The 17,365-nt window shown below is 67.5% G+C and overlaps 2 protein-coding genes across 4 annotated transcripts in view; one reads left to right on the top strand and one right to left on the bottom strand.

Annotated features, from left to right (window-relative positions):
* Nucleotides 1–17,365, top strand: part of TRAPPC3 (trafficking protein particle complex subunit 3) — an 86,942-nt gene that overhangs the window by 54,795 nt on the left and 14,782 nt on the right. The window lies entirely within an intron of this gene.
* Nucleotides 277–11,177, bottom strand: MAP7D1 (MAP7 domain containing 1). Of its 2 annotated transcripts, XM_062620748.1 has the most exons (18): nt 10,928–11,177; nt 10,018–10,662; nt 9,868–9,936; nt 9,094–9,257; nt 8,107–8,221; nt 5,145–5,255; nt 3,731–3,853; nt 3,492–3,634; nt 3,248–3,381; nt 2,901–3,160; nt 2,651–2,825; nt 2,423–2,582; nt 1,774–1,878; nt 1,614–1,667; nt 1,450–1,507; nt 1,223–1,340; nt 944–1,149; nt 277–867 (listed from the first exon to the last, which is right to left on the bottom strand). In XM_062620748.1, the coding sequence occupies exons 1-18, from the start codon at nt 11,160–11,162 to the stop codon at nt 857–859; spliced, it is 2,886 nt and encodes a 961-aa protein (XP_062476732.1). In that variant the 5' UTR covers nt 11,163–11,177; the 3' UTR covers nt 277–856. The 2 variants fall into 2 exon arrangements, with proteins under 2 accessions (XP_062476732.1, XP_062476734.1); XM_062620750.1 differs by lacking the exon at nt 5,145–5,255.

The following is a 17,365-nucleotide window of genomic DNA, read 5'->3' as shown; positions in this document are numbered from 1 at the left end:
AACTCCCAGGGGGCACAGCGCACGGGGGCACGTCACCGCTCGCCCCGCTCCTCACGCCACGCGGAGGGTGCGGCTTCCGCCGAGGCGGAAAATGGCGGCGGCGGTGGCGGAGCTGGAGGCCGCTCCTCTCCCTCCGCGCCGGCCGGTTCCCGGGTGCTGCCCCGCAATGGGGGGGTGCAGGGCGGGCGGTCCCTGCCGGGGGTTAACCCGCCCCACCCCGAGCCCGGCCACCCGCGCGGTCCCCCCCCCAAGGACATCGAGGCGAGGCGAGGCGAGGGCAGTTGTCCACTTTATTGTTCGCAGAGGTTGTCTGGATGCATTAACACTGTCACAACGGCACGGAGAGCAGCGCGGCACCGCCCGGGCCCGGTGCGGGTGCTCCGGGGGCATGCGTGGGGACGTGGGCATGGGGAACAATCCCCCCCCCCCACACACACACTCTTCCCAGGCCGGGCTGAGCCTTCCTGCCTGAGCTGCGCACCCCAAACCCCCCTGCCCCACGCAGGGCCGGGCCAGGCGGCATCCCCCGTGTCTGGCCGAGCTCTATTTACAGTATTCACATACATTGTACCCAGCAAGTTAAATAACTACATTATTACAGCACACGTCTGGGGCGGCTCCGGCGGGGGGGGTGGGGGGGGTGTCTGATAAGGTGCATATTTAAAAAATGAAACAAAACTGAAAGAAGAACAAAGAACAAAGAGAGAAATCAGGCGTCCCCGCAGCGCCTCGCGAGGGTCCGCAGCGCCCGGCCCCCCCCCGCAGCACGGCAGGACCAGGAGCGAGGTGTTCTCTTCTGACAACAGCCACAGGTCCGGCTGCGTGGCGCAGCGGGGACACATCCCAGGGCCCGGCCTCACAGCACCTCTGCGGACAAAGGGGAGGTGTTGAGCTTGGGGTGGCCACAGCACAGCCCCGGCCCCACAACCCTCCCCTCTCTCACCTGTGACCTGGGGGGGTTTGACCACGGCCTGCTTGAGGAAGGGCTCCTTGTCACTGAAGGGGATGATGCTGCCGGGGCTGCTGCTGTGGTGGGAGAGCTCCAGCAGCTCCTTGGAGCCCTCCGGGCCCGAGAAGCCGTTCTCGTGCTTGCCGGGCTGCACGCCGTTCACCAGGGAGGCCGGGGCTGCCACCTCCTTGGCTTGGGAGCTGTGGGGCAGGGGAGCTGGGGTCAGCCAGGACCCTGCTGCCCCCCACTCCCTTCAGCCCATCCTGTGCTCACCTTGGCTGCAGCCCTTCACCCACCAGGCCCTTCAGCCCCCCCGGAGTCCCTGCGCTCGGTGTCTCCATCTCGGGGAGCTCCTCCTGCTTTGACATGGGCCCCGCGTGCTTCTCATGGCCTGGGGATGTCAGCAGAGCCCCCGCTCAGCCACAGCCCTGGCCAGGAGCATGGCTGGGACAGGAGCAGGCACCCCAAGGGGCAGCAGGGTGTGGGAAGGGGCCACGCACCGGGGACATCGTCCTGCTCGGCTGCTTTGCCATTCACCACCTTCTTGTCCTCCTTCTTCTGCAGGGAGAGCAGAGCCGTGAGGGGCAGTGGTGGCTCGGGGCAGGAGGGCTCCGCAGAGTCCCCAGTGTCCCGAGGTGCATCCGGACAAGGGACAAGCACCCACCTTGGCATCTGCTGCGTCAGATTTGCGCGTCCTCTTCATGATCTCCTCCAGGCGCTGCGGGGCAGAGAGGGGCTCATGCACAGCCCTCACCAGCCAGACCCGCCCTGGGCGCTGGGCAGGACCCTTGCAGGGACGCCCCTGCTGTGTCCCCAGCCCTCACCTTCTTCCTCTCCAGCCGCTCCTGCTCCTCACGCTGGAAGTGCTTCTCGCGCTCCAGCCGCTGCCGCTCAGCCTCTTCGCGTGCTCTGGCCTCGGCCTCTTCCCTCTGTGGCACAGCGGGGGGGCAGGGACGGATCAGACAGGGCAGGGATGGATAGGATGGGGCAGGGACAATGGGGACACGGTGCCCAGGCAGCTCAGCACAGCCCTGCCCTGTGTCCCCTTCCTCCACCCTGGGCATTAAGGCAAGGATGCCTCACACTAGACCCTGTCACCCAAGGCTCTGACCTTGAACACTGCCAGGGATGGAGCATTCAGCACTTCTCTGGGCACCCTGTGCCAGCGCCTCAGCACCCTCACAGCAAAGAATTTCTTCCTCATATCCAACCTAACTTCCCCTGTTTCAGTTTGAACCCATCACCCCTTGTCCCGTCACTGCAGTCCCTGATGAAGAGCCCCTCCCCAGCATCCTTGCAGCCCCCTTCAGGCACTGGAAGCTGCTCTGAGGTCTCCATCAGCTTCTCTTCTCCAGGCTGAACAGCCCCAGTGTTCTCAGCCTGGCTCCACACGGGAGCTGCTCCAGCCCCTGATCACCCATCCCTGCCTTCATCCCAATGCCACCTCTTCCTCCCCATCCCCACACCCCACACCTGTCTCTGCAGCCGCTCCGTCTCCTCCCGCTCCGCCCGTGCTCTCTCCTGGGCCTCCTGCTCCTCCTGCAGCCGCCGCTCCTCGTCCCGCTGCCGCGCCAGGGCCTCCCTGCGCGCCTGCTCCTCGGCCGCCCGCTGCGCCCGCTCCTCCTGCAGCCGCCTGCGGGGACGGGGCCCTCAGCACGGTGCGGGGGGGAGCGGGGCGCAGGGGATGGGGCCAGCACCCACCTCTGCTGCTCCTCCTGCTCCCGGCGCTCCCGCTCCTCCCGCTCCCGCTGCTCCCGCGCCTGGCGCCGCTTCTCCGCCAGCAGCCGCGCAGCCTCCTCCCGGTCCGTGGTGCCGGCGGGGGGTCTGCCCGGGGGGGTGGCTGGAGCCGGGCTGGGGGCTGCAGGGGCCGGGGGGGCTGTGGGGTGCACACAGCATCAGTGCTGCCCCTGCTCCCCCCAGCCCCGCTGCCCCCCAGCCACCCGGTACCCACCTGCTGCTGGCTCTGCGGGAGCCTTGGGGGGCTCGGGGAGGGCCGGGGGGGCCGGGCCCCGCTCCTCCTCCTTCTTGTCCCGCATCTTCGCCTGGCTCTCCTGCTCCCCCCGCTCCTCCCGGGCCCTGGCCCGCACCTTGGGAGAGGAGTGGGTGCTGCGGGGCAGGGGCGGCTTGTGGGGAGAGCCGAGAGCCGGGCTGGGGGACGCTGGACGGGTTTTGGGGGTGGCAGGGGACGAGGGACGGTTCTTGGGGCCGGGGCTGCAAACGGAGCAAGAGACGGTGTTAGCGGGGCTGGGGCTGCCCCCGTGGCAGCGGGGCGAGGGGCCGGTGGTGCTGGGTCCCTACCTGCTGTCGGCAGCGGGCAGGAGCCGGGGCTGTGCCGCCGGCAGCGTCTGCCGCTTCTTGAGGCTGCGCTCGCGGGACAGGGCGCTGCGCTCCTTGGCGTTCTCCCGATCCTTCTCCTTCTTTTCCTTCTTCTTCTGCTCCGGTCGGGCAGAGACAGAGACAGCGTCAGCACCGGGTGCCCGGCCCAACGAGGAGCCAGGCTGTGCCCCGCGGCCACGCTGGCACCGCAGGGGATGGCACTCACGGGCGACGCCTCGGTCCTGCGGCGCGGCGTCACGTCGGGGCTGGCCGTGGTCCCCTTCCGCCTGTCCCAGCAGCGGTGCTGCAGGCGGTGGTTGTGGCAGGGGCTGAGGGGGCTGGCGGAGGCCGAGCGGGGGCACACGGGCACTGGGGGCAGGAGAAAGCACCCCGTCAGGACGGAGGCACTCGGCACCGGTGCCGCTGTCACCAGGCTCCCTTGTCCCAGTGGCCGCGGGTACTCACCCTGCTCCTTGCCGTTCCCAGCCAGCGTCACGGCGCTGCGGCTGCGTGCGAGGAAGGACAGGGTGGGTGTCATCAGCCGGTCCACGATGCTGCTCTCCCATGGGCTAAGCTGCAAGCTCCGGTCTGGGGAAGGAGAGGAGCCGTTAGCACAGCTCTGAGCCCACAGGCAGCGGCCCCAGCCCGCTGCGAGGGAGCAGCCATGCGGTTGCAGCAAGGCCGGGGCACATGCACAGCCCCGGGAGTGCCCGAAGCTCTGGGCTGCGCAGGACCAGGGGCCATGCGGGCGCAGGAGTACGGGGGGTGCCTGAGCACCCACGGCACGGCGCAGCTACGTGACAACGACGGTGCCCCCCTGCCCCACGGTCACCCCAGCCACCATGCACCCACAGCGAGCGGTACCCACAGGGTGCAACCCTGCTGAGAGCAGCCCTGTCCGCTCTGGCCCTTTCCTTGCTGACGTGTCCCTTCCCTGTGCCCCCATCCCGGTGTGATCAAGCCCCCAGCACACCCTCACCCCAAGGGAGCTGTGCCAAAGTCACCGAACATGCTGCAGGAGCCAGGCCAGGCTCATGGCGCCCAAGGAACAGTGGTCCCCAGCCACGATACTGGCCCAGCAGGACGCATCCACTGGGCATCATCAGCACCAAACACCTCAGGAAGCACCCGCATTGACAAGGCCCCTCTGCCCCTTTCCACCAGGGCCCCACTTAGGGGTCCTGCTGCCAGGAGGGGAGAAAACAGAGCCATGGGTGCAGCGGGACTGGACGCCAGGTCCGGCACCGGCCCAAGGAGCTGCTGCTCCTACCCGTGCGGTGCTGACAGCCCCTGGGTGCCTGTCCCTGGGCTGAGCCCCCCCTGCACGGGGACATTGGGAGCTGCCTGCGTCACCAGCGCCCGCAGCCGCGCGCGTCAGCTGCTCGGGCTATTTATAACCAGCCATCACCAGGCAACTCCGAAACACAACAGCAGCGCCGGCGCTGGACGCATCCCTCCGGCGCAGAAGTCAGCCCCCGGCAGCTCGCAAGGGCCGGGACGACCTCGCAGCACCCGACGCAGCGTCGCACCCATGGGCACCCAGCCCCTGTTGGGGACAGGCGACGCGGTGGCACCAGCCCCAAGGAGGGTCTGGTGACCCTGTGCAGCTGCATCTGCACCCAGCAGAGCTGCCCTGGGGCAGGGAGCCAGGGCTCCCGTCCCCATCCTGGCGCCCCACGGGGCTGCCAGCACCTCCTCATCCTCCTCCTCCTCCTCCTCGCAGCCTGCACACAGCCTCAAGGAGCCTCCTCCTGCAAACAGCAAACGGCTTCTCCTCTCTCCGCGGGCACCGTGCTGCAAGGCAGGGCCTGGGGACGGGGGGGACCCTGGCCTCGGGGGTCCCCAGTGCTGCGCTGGGGCAAACACAAAGGGCTCTTACTTCTACTGGGAGAGTTCCAGAGGGTGGCGGAGGATTTGGAGAGCCGCTTGTTGATTATAGAGTCGACGTGTTTGGGGAGGTTTACAGCGGACACCGAGCACCGGCTCGCACCTGGAGAAGGGAAAAGACACAAGGGCATTAAGGTCCCGGGGCTGGGGCTGGGCCCCCCACATGCAGCATGCACGGCCGTGCCGGGGCACCGGGGCAGGAGGATGCAGCACAGAGAGTGGGACCAGGAGATGCTGGTGTCCAGGAACACGACACATGGCACTGGCATCCGGCATGGTGCGGTGCCTGCGCGAGCCCCAGGGGGGTCATGCTGGGATCATGCAGGGATCTCATCCTTTGGGAGCCAGGGTGGCTTCAGGGCCCTGCTAAAAGGGTGTCCCCAAGAGCAGTCCTGGGAGCTGGGAGGCCAAGGACCTTGGCAGCACCGGGCGAGCGGGTTGAGGGCAGCAGGTCCAGACACACAGAGGAGAGCGCTGACACCGGTGCTGCGTCACTATGGCAGTGCCAGGAGGGTGCTGGTGGCCGGCACCACCTCCACTGGGCTCCTCTGGAGAAGATGGCCTGGGCAGCTCCCTGCTGGTGCAGGTGGCAGCAGGACCCTGGTGAGTGACAGTGCTGGAGAATGTCCCAGGGAGAGCAGGCAGGGGAAGGTGTCCCCTTGCCAGAGCGTGCCAGGCACTGCACCATGGACACAGAGGCCTGTCCCAGAGTGTGCCACAGCCGGACACACGGCACCAGGACACGCAGCCCAGACAGGCGCAACCAGAACACAGCGCCTGTACACTCAGCTTGGCCAGGCACAGCTGGGAACGCAACACCTGTACACATGTGGTGCCGGTACATACAGCCCGGCACACAACACCTGTACACATGTGATGCCGGTACATACAGCCCGGCACACGACACCTGTACACATGTGATGCCGGTACATACAGCCCGGCACACGACACCTGTACACATGTGATGCCGGTACATACAGCCCGGCACACAACACCTGTACACATGTGGTGCCGGTACATACAGCCCGGCACACAACACCTGTACACACGTGGTGCCAGTACATACAGCCTGGCACACAACACCTGTACACATGTGGTGCCGGTACATACAGCCCGGCACACAACACCTGTACACATGTGGTGCCGGTACATACAGCCCGGCACACAACACCTGTACACACGTGGTGCTGGTACATACAGCCCGGCACACAACACCTGTACACATGTGGTGCCGGTACATACAGCCCGGCACACGACACCTGTACACATGTGATGCCGGTACATACAGCCCGGCACACAACACCTGTACACATGTGATGCCGGTACATACAGCCCGGCACACGACACCTGTACACATGTGATGCCGGTACATACAGCCCGGCACACAACACCTGTACACATGTGATGCCAGTACATACAGCCCGGCACACAACACCTGTACACACGTGGTGCCGGTACATACAGCCCGGCACACAACACCTGTACACATGTGATGCCGGTACATACAGCCCGGCACACAACATCTGTACACATGTGATGCCGGTACATACAGCCCGGCACACGACACCTGTACACATGTGATGCCGGTACATACAGCCCGGCACACGACACTTGTATACATGTGGTGCCGGTACATACAGCCCGGCACACGACACCTGTACACATGTGGTGCCGGTACATACAGCCCGGCACATGACACCTGTACACACGTGGTGCTGGTACATACAGCCCGGCACACAACACCTGTACACATGTGGTGCCGGTACATACAGCCCGGCACATGACACCTGTACACATGTGGTGCCGGTACATACAGCCTGGCACATGACACCTGTACACATGTGGTGCCGGTACATACAGCCCGGCACACAACACCTGTACACATGTGGTGCTGGTACATACAGCCCGGCACACAACACCTGTACACATGTGATGCCGGTACATGCAGCCCGGCACACAACACCTGTACACATGTGATGCCGGTACATACAGCCCGGCACACAACACCTGTACACATGTGATGCCGGTACATACAGCCTGGCACACAACACCTGTACACATGTGGTTCCGGTACATACAGCCCGGCACACAACACCTGTACACATGTGATGCCGGTACATACAGCCCGGCACACGACACCTGTACACATGTGGTGCCGGTACATACAGCCCGGCACACAACACCTGTACACACATGGCACTGGTACACACAGCCTGGCACACAGCGCCAGGCATGCACTGTACACATGTGGTGCCAGTGCACATAACTTGGCCAGGCAGGCACAGTGGGGCAGATCCTGCTCCCCTCTATGCCTTGCACACATCAGGCAGTGCCAGCACCCACCTGCATGTCCCTGTCCCCTTGGCAGTCAAGGGACAAGGGAGACCTCCACATGCCCAACCCCGGTGCCGAACCCCACGCAGTGTCCCCCAGACACCCCACTGGAAGGGCTGAGTGTCGGCTATGGGGCAGTGGCACAGCTGAGCCTCCAGCAGCCACCTCAGGGCATGGCACAGCCACGCACACCCGGGCACAACGCAGCCAGGCAGGAACAAGGGGACATGCTGCAGCACAGCCCCCAGTGAGAGATGGCCACAGCCTCGCCCAGCTCCACAGCCCATGCCTGGCTCCTCCGGCTGCTGGAGACCCGGGCAGCACAGCCACAGCATCCCACAGGCAGCCAGGGCTGTCCACAGGCACATCCCCTCACACAACAGTGACCACGCACAGCCTCCAGCTCACCCCAACCCTGTGACAACAGGGAAAAGCCAAGGGACACCGAGGGTCCCCATCAGGCCCTGGCACAGCCCAGGGTGACAGCAGCACGGCCCACAGCAGCATGGGGCTGAGCTGGGGTTTGGGGTCTCACCCTCCTTGCACAGAGCACTGCAGAGCCATGCCCAGCCGGCACAGAGCCACAGGGCCCCGGTGCCCGCACCCAGCCCGGCACTCACCATCCTTGTGTGCAGGAGAACCGTGGTGCAGGGCTCCAGCCCAGGACCACCGCTGCTGCCGGATCTCTGCCCACGTCTTCTTGACCGATCGCTGGATCGCTGCCTCGTAGCGCTCCTGCCCGAGGGAGAAGGACAGGGTGAGGCCAAGGGCTTGGAACATGGGGCAGAGGCTACCACATGCCGGGAGGCTACCACAATGATGGGATGCTTGGAGGAGATGTGGAAGTGATGCCTGGCCCAGCCAGGGCACATGTGCCCAAAGAGCTGGGTACCACAGAGGCTCTGCACCATAAAGGATGAATGAAAGATGGGCATGGTGGGAAGCTGTGCCTAAGGAGCTGGGTACCACAGAGGCTCCGCTCCATAAAGGATGCATGGAGGGCACGGTGGGAAGCTGTGCCCAGAGAGCTGGGTACCACAGAGGCTCTGCACCATAAAGGATGAATGAAACATGGGCATGGTGGGAGGTGCCTAAGGAGCCGGGTACCACAGAGGCTCTGCACCATAAAGGATGCATGAAGGACGGGCATGGTGGGAAGTGCCCAAAGAGCTGGGTACCACAGAGGCGCTGCACCATAAAGGATGCATGAAGGACAGGCATGGTGGGAAGTGCCCAAAGAGCTGGGTACCACAGAGGCTCTGCACCATAAAGGATGCACAGAGGACGGGCATGGTGGGAAGTTGTGCCTAAGGAGCTGGGTACCACAGAGGCTCCGCTCCATAAAGGATGCATGGAGGACAGGCACGGTGGGAAGTGCCCAAAGAGCTGGGTACCACAGAGGCTCTGCACCATAAAGGATGCATGAAGGACAGGCATGGTGGGAAGTGCCCAAAGAGCTGGGTACCACAGAGGCTCTGCACCATAAAGGATGCACAGAGGACTGGCACAGTGGGAAGCTCCCAAAGTGGCTGCTGGAGCCACTGGGTGAGCCCGGGGAGCGCATCCCCGTCCCCATCCCCACCGCACCCGCAATTCCCCATCCCCACCTTGTTCTTCTCCAGCTTCTGCCTCTGCCGCTCCTCCAGCACCGCTCGGCGCTTCTCCGCCTTCAGCCGCTGCTCCTCCAGGCGCTTGCGGCGCTCCTCCAGCTGCTTCTCCCGCAGCAGCCTGGCCTTCTCCTCCTTCTCCAGCCACAGCACCCGCTTGGCGGCTGCAGGATGGAGCCGTGGCGGCGGGGTCACACCCGAGGTGCAGCCCCGCTGATCCCCGCACTGGGCACCCGTGCCCATGCCAGTGGCGTGGGGCTGAGCGCTGCCTGCGCCCGCAGCACCCGGAGCACGCGGGGCAGGCGGCATCGCGGGGCCGGCGAGGGAGGGGTTTGGGCAAGGACAAAAGGGAGGCCGGGAGCCCGCGGAGCGAACAATGGGGGAATGAGGGTGGAAAGAGCGCGGGGACGAGGAGGCCCCATGCGCCGCGCAGGGGCCCGGCACCCCGAGCTGCTGCCGCCTGCACACAGAAGAGCTGGGCGCTGCGCTGGGGGGACATGCACAGATCGGGGGGGGGCACCCATGGACCCGGCGGCACCCATGGACCCGGGGGCACCCATGGACCCAGGGGCACCCGCACCATGCGGAGCAGCAGCAACACGGCGATGTGCTGGGGGTGCAGCGCTGCCCGGGCTCAGCTCATTGCAGTTAATGGGATTGCCCGTGACCCAGCAAAGCTCCTTAGCTCTTGCCTTCCTCCACCATCCACTTTCCCTCCCGGCACACACCCGGGATCCGGAGCCCTGCTTCCCACCCCACTCCCCAGCCCCGTACCCAGGTACTTGGCTCGCTCCTCGCGCCGCTCCTTCGCCTGCTTGTGCCTCGCCTGCGCTTTCTGGGTATCTGCAGTGGGGAGACACCATCAGAGCAGCTCCCATGGGGTGCCAGCATCACCACAGCCCCCCTGAGCCCTCCAGCACCCACCTTGCTTGGGCCTGGGGCTGGCGGCACTTGCTGGCGAGGCTGCAGCTGCGGTGGGGCGGTCGCTCCGGGGGGGGGCATCCTTCGAGGGCCCGGCTGTGCCACACACGGGGGTCTTGGCATCGGGGGGGGGGCCTTCACCGGCAGCTGGGGCCGGGGGTTCGCTCCCGTGGGGCAGGGTCTCTGCTGGGCAAGGGGCAGCAGCGTGGATGGGGACGGGCTGGCTGGGGGCAGGGGGTGATGCCTCTGCTTTGGGGGGCTCTGTCACGGGCGGGGGGGGCTTGGGCAGGGACTGAGGGGAGGCACTCTCTGCTGAGGGGGCTGCAGGGCTGGGGGACCCGGGCTGTCCTGGTGGCGTGGCGGCTGCAGGGATGGGGTGGTCACGCTGCGGGGGGGTGCTCCCGGAGGGGGGTGTCACGGTGGGGGCACCGATGGGGTGCTTGGGGGGGGTCAGGGCTGCAGGGGCGGCTGAGACGAGCTCTTCCGAAGGGGTGATGGTGGCAGGGATGGGAGACAGGGGCTGCGCCGAGGGGAGCACGGCTGCAGGGACGGGCAGGTCACGCTGCGAGGGGGTGCGCTCTCCCTGCAGGGCACCCCCAGGCGAGGCGGGGGGGACGACGCTGTCTCCCATCGGGGATGGTGGCTTCCCTGGAACACAGCAGAGCAGAGCAAACAGTCAACGGCAGAGCCTGGGGCAGCCCTGTGCCCCCCGACACGGCCCTCGGGAGCAAGGCTGTCCCCGCAACAAGCCCTGCCGCTGCCCCGGTTTTGGGGGGCTCCCCCGCCGGGTGCCAGGCGCAGGATGCACAATGCACAGAGGGACCGGCCGGCGCTGCACCAGGCACCGCTGCCACAAAGCCGCCCTTCTTCCTCTGCCAGCTGCCACCCAGGCCCCGCGGGGCTGGGGACCCACGGCCGCCGTCCCCGGAGGATGCGGAACCGCTTCCGCCGGCGCTGGCCCCGTGGATGGAGCAGGATGGGCTCGGGCTCCGTGCCCTGACATCACCGCCGTGGCCCATGTCCCCCCGCGCCGCGCCACGGCCGGGCCCACGTGCAGCCATGAACTCATGGCCCAGGAATGCACGCGAGGACACGGCTGCGGCCGGCACGAAACAGCCCCCTCCTCGCGTGGGGCTCGCTTCCCGCATGGGGCAGGTGAGGGGCACCCCAAGGGAGCAGCACTGGGATCGCTCCCTGCCGCCGCCAGCCCGTGGGGACACCGGGTCTCCATCCCTAGCACCAGTGTGTGCAGTGGTGCCACAGCACGTGCCTTCTGCAAGCGTGGATGCGCCGTGACCGGCAGTGGTGATGCCCCCGACCCCCATCAACCAGCCCTTTGCAAACACACCTTCGAGCATGTGCCAAGCTCCCAGCCCCACGCCCCATCGTCATTCCTGAAGGGAATGATGCCCAATCCACTCCAGGGCCACAGGCACCCGGCTCCAGCCGCCTGGGCAGCACTGCAGTGCCTGGCCCCAGCTCCGGTGGTGTGCGGTGACCACACCGGTGACCGCGGGGCGATATCAGACACGGGGCTGAGCCGTGTTTGCAGAGCTCTCCACAGTCATCAGCGAGGGGCAAAGTGTGGGCTCTGCAAACACGGCCCGGCGCCGCTCCTCACCCCACTGCAGCAGCCCCAGGCACCGCCAGCCCCGCTCCGTGCCATAGGCATGGCTGCACCCCAGTCCCGTGGACACAGCACCCACAGCAGCGCCCGCCTGCCCACGGAGGGGCTGGGGTCCTGCTGCAGCCCCATAGCACGCTGCGGGGCTCCTGCCTGCAGGGTTTACCCCTCCCCATGCTCTGCAGGGGACTCATCCAGCCCCGGCCCCCCCGCAGACCCCGGCAGCCTTCCGGGTATTTTCTGCTGCAGGAAGCCAGCCCATCCCCTGGCCCCGATCCTGCACATCCCATATCCCCATTGCTGCACCCTCCACATCCCCATTGCTGCACCCTCCACATCCCCATCGCTGCACCCCCCACATCCCCATCGCTGCACCCCCCACATCCCCATCGCTGCACCCCCCACATCCCCATCGCTGCACCCCCCACATTCCCATTGCTGCACCCTCCACATCCCCATCGCTGCACCCCCCACATTCCCATCGCTGCACCCCCCACATCCCCATTGCTGCACCCCGCGGCGCAGACATCAGCTCATGTGTGCCTGGGGAGGTGTCGGGGCTGCAGTTAGGGGCTCCCCTGCCCCGGCCCCGATCAGCACCCCCAGGACAGGGGGCTTGGCAAGCACCAGCTCTAAGGACAACACCCGTGGTGGCACCACGCGTGTCCCAGCCGGGAGAGGGGACCCTCGGGGTGCTGCCCGTGGGGACGAAGCACCAAGGCCAGGCTGGTGCCCCGAGCAGACAGAAATGTCTCCGGAGCCCTGGATGTGCAGGGAGCAATGCTGGGGGATGGCGGGAGCCTCCGGCCACCCTGCGCCATGGGGCACACACAGAGCCCTGGGCAGGATCCATCCAAGGGGACAGCAGTGCCCATGGCCAGGGCAGGGCTGCCTGCGCAGGCTGGGGCCAGCCCTGCTCCATCTGTCCCTGTCGCTGCTCCAGCACGGCAGCTGCCCTGAAACCCAACGCTGCCTGCGCCCGGGGGGCGCGGGCGTCCCCTGTCCCCTGCCCGCGGCATTCCACAGGGATTAGCTCCCGGCCCCCCAGACGTGCAGGCACGGCTCCCCCGCAGCCCCCAGCCCGGCCGAGCCTGCGCAGCGCTGGTCCCACTGGAACCAGCCATGGGGCTGCCCCTCGACGCCCGTCACCCAGCGCATCCCAGCCCATGCCATGGGTCCCTGTGGCACCAGCGCCACCGAGCACCACCAGCACCTCCAGCCCGGCACTGCCCCGTGGCCAGCACATGGCTGGGGATGCTCAGCCAGGCAGAGGCAAATCCCTGGTGCTGTGAAGCGAGAGCACATCGAGGCCCTGCAGGGCGCTCTGGCCGAGCAGCCTCCGATACCCGTCCGCTGCGCATCCCTGCGGGGCACTTCCCATGAGGACGGGGCGGGGGGGGGGCACCCGCCTGCTTTAACCTCTGCTCCCCCCATCCACCGTAACCTCAGGTCCCCGCTCTGCGGCACGACTGGGGGCTGCTCCACGTGCAGTACCTGCCCTGGGATGTGGGCATCGGATGGGGCCCATCGTTACCCCAGGAGGAGAGGAGAGGAGAGGAGAGAGGGGCTGGTGGGTGCAGCGTGGCCACTGCAAAGCCACCCACTGGGGCTGGTGTCACTGCGCGCAGCCCACCCTGGCCATGGCACATGGGATGCCCAGGGACAAGATCCCGAGGGGAGCCACAGCCCTCAGACCCACCACTGGCTCTGCAGGGCTGCTCCCCATAGCCCATGGTGCATCCGTGGGCCCTTCCCAGTGCTGTCAATGATCCCACCCCACCTCCCCATGTCTCAGATGTGCTTCAGAGCTGAGCCCTACCTGGTCCCACCCAACTCCCGGGATTCCTGGGCACTGCAGCACCTGGATGACAGGGGTAGTGAGCAAGCATCCCTGGCACATCCCCAGCACAACCCCAGCACGTCCAAGCCTTGGCTCACACGCATGGGCAGGGAGACACGGGCAATGCTCTGAGCAAGCACCAGCAGCCCGCACCGCAGGGGTGGTCAGTGTCCCCCTGGCAGCCACCAACAGCAGTGACACCCCATTCCCCATGGAAGGGGTCCCTTGGGGGTGCTGCCTACAGCCACTCGCACCCTGGCCCCAGGCAGCATGAGGGCTGTATCCTGAGGCTGAGCTCAGGCTCAGAGCCAGCAGAAAGCAGCCGGGGCACGTCAGGCATCGTCCCATGGCACTCCATACACTGCTCTCAGATCCAGGGACAGACATGGGCAGGGCAGGAGGGGCACAAGGGAGGGCACAGGCAGATGCCCACAGTGGGTACCAGGCAGGAGGAAGGGGCACGATGGGGCACTGCCCGCCCGGCTGGGGCCACGCTGCCTTTGCACCAGCTCCTGGCAGCACTGGTTTGGCCCGGGGCTGCACCCACTGCTCCATGCAGCACTGCATGGGGGTCCCAGACCCTTCCAAGGGCACATGGAGGCAGCCCTGGGGGATCCGCGCCAGCCTCCAGGCCGTGGCAGAGGCCACCAAGCTCATGTGGCACAGCACCGCGCCAGCAGTGAATGTGCCAAGCCAGGGAGCAACAAGGGGAACTTGGGAGATAGGATCTCGTGGCCAGAGCTGGGGGGTTTCCAGGGTTTAAAATACACAGGGAGGGAAGGGCCGGGGCTGCTGCTGCACCCCAGCACCCGCACAGCCCAAACAGAGCGAGGGCAGCACCTGCCCGTCATCCATCTGGGCAGCACCAGTGCGACAAGAGGTGCCCTCGTCCTTGGGGCGACCTGCACAGAGCCGCGCTCCCGAAATCCTGTCTGCCAGCATCCCACTGGGCCAACAGAAACCTGGCCCCAAGGCAGGGCACGGGGCAAGCCCAGCGCCGCCAAAACCAGGTCCTGAGCCTCGCAACGTGGATGCAGGCACCTACCGGGGCTGGGGCCGTGCAGGATCCGGCTCTGTGGTGTCCGTCCCTGCTCGCAGCCCTGCGACAAGCGAGAGCTGCGCTAACTATTTTGGACACGGCACCACGGGACTGTCACATCCCCGCTCCCTCCGCACGTCGCATCACGTTGCTCTGGTGGCTTCACAGCAGCAGCTCTGCTGGCATCCCTGTGCTGCGAGAGCTCCCGAGCCGCCTGCTCCCAAACACAGGAGCTGGCTGGCACCCAGCTCACCCTGCACCCTCCCTCTCCGCTGTGCAGGAGGGAATGGGGCTGGAGAAGCCAGGGGAAACATGGACAAGGGCAAACCTGCTCCCTGCCTTGGTCCTCACCCCTGTGCCCATCCGCAGGGCAACATCCCAGCCATGCAGCTCCATGGAGCCACACTCTCCTCCTGCCCCCCTAGTGCCACCAGCTGCCCCACACTGCTGTGGGTCCCAGTCCCTGGAGTGAAACCCCATCCCTGCTGGCAGCCAGGATACAGCACACAGGGGAGTGCAGGGGCTCCAACCCACGCTGGGAAGCAGGACAGGGAGCAGCCTGGCCTGCCCGGCCACGCCGGCTGCCCAAACGAGAAGGCTCAGGGATGGTCCCTGGAGCGGGATGTGGCGCATGAACATCCCAACCCCATCCTCTCATGGTGCAGCAGCCAAAGTCCCCCTGGTACCAGGGAACCAAACCACCGGGCAGCGACGGCATGGAAGGGGAAGGCCAGGCCGGGGCGGGCTGCACACACAACATGTCTGCAGCGCGGAGGGGACCCGCACCCGCTCCGTTCGGATAAAGGGCGAGCGGCGCTCGGCATCGCTGGGCTTGCGAGGGCCCGGGCGGCCACGGGCGGTGAATCACGGCGCGGCGGCGGGCACCGGGGCCGAGGGGGAAGGGAACTGCCTCTCCTCTTCCTCCATCGGTGGGAAGCGGCTCCGCCACCGAGCTGTGCTTAGTCACAGCCGAGAGCGGGTGGCCCAGTGGGACCAAAGAGCGCTTGGCTGGAGCCCTGCGGCGGAGAAGAGCCGAAACAAACCCCAGCCCCGGGACTCGGCCCCGCCGGCTGCCGCCCGCCCCGGTTCGCCGAGCCGAGGGCCGGTGCTGGGGTTCATCCCGGGGCAGCGCCGGGACTGGATGGGCCGGGACATGCCCGGGACATGGTGGGGGCGAGCGCGGGCAAGTGGGGCGCAAAACCGGCACCCCTCAACCCACCAGCACCTCCGCTCGCCCAAGAGGTGACCCCAGCGCGGACCCCCGGCCACCAACACCCCACAACACGAGCGCTGCAAGCAGAGCTGCGGGACCGGCACCATAGGGAGCAGCGGGGCCCTGCCCGCCGGGACCCCCGGCAGAGAGGCTCGGGTTGCGGGAGGCTCAGGACCAGGCCGGCATCGCCCTCCGGTTGGCGAGGACGAGCCCGAGCACGGGCAAGCGCCGCCGCCCCGGTTCCCCCCCCCCCACCCGCCATGGCGGGGCCGCGCCCGGGAGGGCTCCCCAAGGGCAGTTCCCCCGACGGGGCCGGGGTCCACGCCGCTCCGGCCCACCCCAAGATGGAGGGGCCGTGCCCGGGCTTTGTCCCTCCCGGGAAGCGGCCCCGGGCTCCTCCACCGCCTCCGGGCCCCCGCCAGAGCGGCTCCGCGGGCGGCCCCGCCGCATCCCCCGGGCCCGCTGCATCCCCCCGGCTGGATCCCGCTCCCCACCGCCCCTGGCTCCCCCTCGGCCGCATCCCGCACCCCGACCCCGGCTCGGGCAGGGCCCCGGGCGCCCACCGCTGCCGGAGCCGGAGCCGGTCCCCGCCGCGAAGCCTTACCCTGGGCCGGCTGGGGCTGGAGCTGGGGCTGCGGCTCCCGCCCGGCGCTGCTCCTCTCCATGGCGTGGCGGGGAGGCGCAGGGGGCTGGCCGAGCCGAGCCGAGCCGAGCCGAGCCGCGCCGAGCCGAGCCGAGCCGAGCCGAGCCGCGCCGCCCCGCTCCCCCCGACCCGGCGGGGGAGGACGCTCAGCGCTCCCCGCCCCGGCCGCGCATCCCGCCCGGCCCCGCGGCCCCGGGGATGCTCTGCCTCTCCCCTACCCACAGCGCGGCCCCGACCCCGCTCTCAGCCGCCTTCCCGCAGCCAGGACGCCCCCCCCCGCCCGTCACCCCGGCCTCAGGCCTGCCCCCAGCATCCCCCCAGCTTTCCTCGGGCTCTCGCCCATGCCCAACCCCTCCTCTCCCAAATGTTGGGGCTTGCAGCCACCCTCCCCACCGCCCGCATTTCACGATGCTCCCTCCCATCAGCTGTAAGCGCTGGCCCTGCGGCAGACACCCCCCGTACCCCCCACATCCCTGGTCACTGCCAGCACCACAATGCACAGCCAGTGCCACTCGGATCACCCCAATTGCCAGGCACCCCAAAGAAGCGTTGATTCCCCATCCCCGATCCCCACCTTGGATGCTTGTGAGGCCTTGAAGCTTCTTCCCCAGCACCCACCCCTCACACGTGAGCTTTAGTCACCGCCAGCAGCCTCCCCCCGGCTCCCAGGGTGAGGGTTTCACCCCACACATCCCACCCTGCCTCGATAACAGGCAGATAACGAGAGGCCTCCCGGGACAGGAGCAGAGGGCTTGGCTCAACCCTGCTCCGGGGTGAAACTCCTCTTGGCCTTGCAAGAAGAGGAGCACAGGGCCAGTCCCTGCCCCAGGGAGCATCCTGGAGCAAAGGCACCCCGGGTATGGGGGCTGCCGACTGCAGCAGCACGCCCGAGGCAAGGGGCACATGGGTGTCAGCAGCAGGAACAGCCCTGGGAAACACCACTTAGGGCTTTGCAGGGGCAGCGGGAGCCAAGGACGTGTCCCTGTTTGCAG

The sequence above is a fragment of the Pezoporus occidentalis genome, unplaced genomic scaffold (assembly GCF_034315485.1).
Source record: "Pezoporus occidentalis ecotype Australia unplaced genomic scaffold, CSIRO_AGI_Poc_V1 ctg223, whole genome shotgun sequence".
Taxonomy (NCBI): domain Eukaryota; kingdom Metazoa; phylum Chordata; class Aves; order Psittaciformes; family Psittacidae; genus Pezoporus; species Pezoporus occidentalis.
Note: the sequence above shows the minus strand (reverse complement) of the source record. Positions and strands in the feature narration are given on the sequence as shown.

Coding starts and splice junctions, on each gene's coding strand:
- MAP7D1 (XM_062620748.1), bottom strand. CDS start 11,162: ATGCGGGAAGCGAGCCCCACGCGAGGAGGGGGCTGTTTCGTGCCGGCC. Junction 10,663..10,927: donor ATCCTCCGGGGACGGCGGCC/GTGGGTCCCCAG, acceptor GCTGTGTTCCAG/GGAAGCCACCATCCCCGATG. Junction 5,256..8,106: donor TTCTCCTGCACACAAGGATG/GTGAGTGCCGGG, acceptor TCCCTTCTCCAG/GTGCGAGCCGGTGCTCGGTG.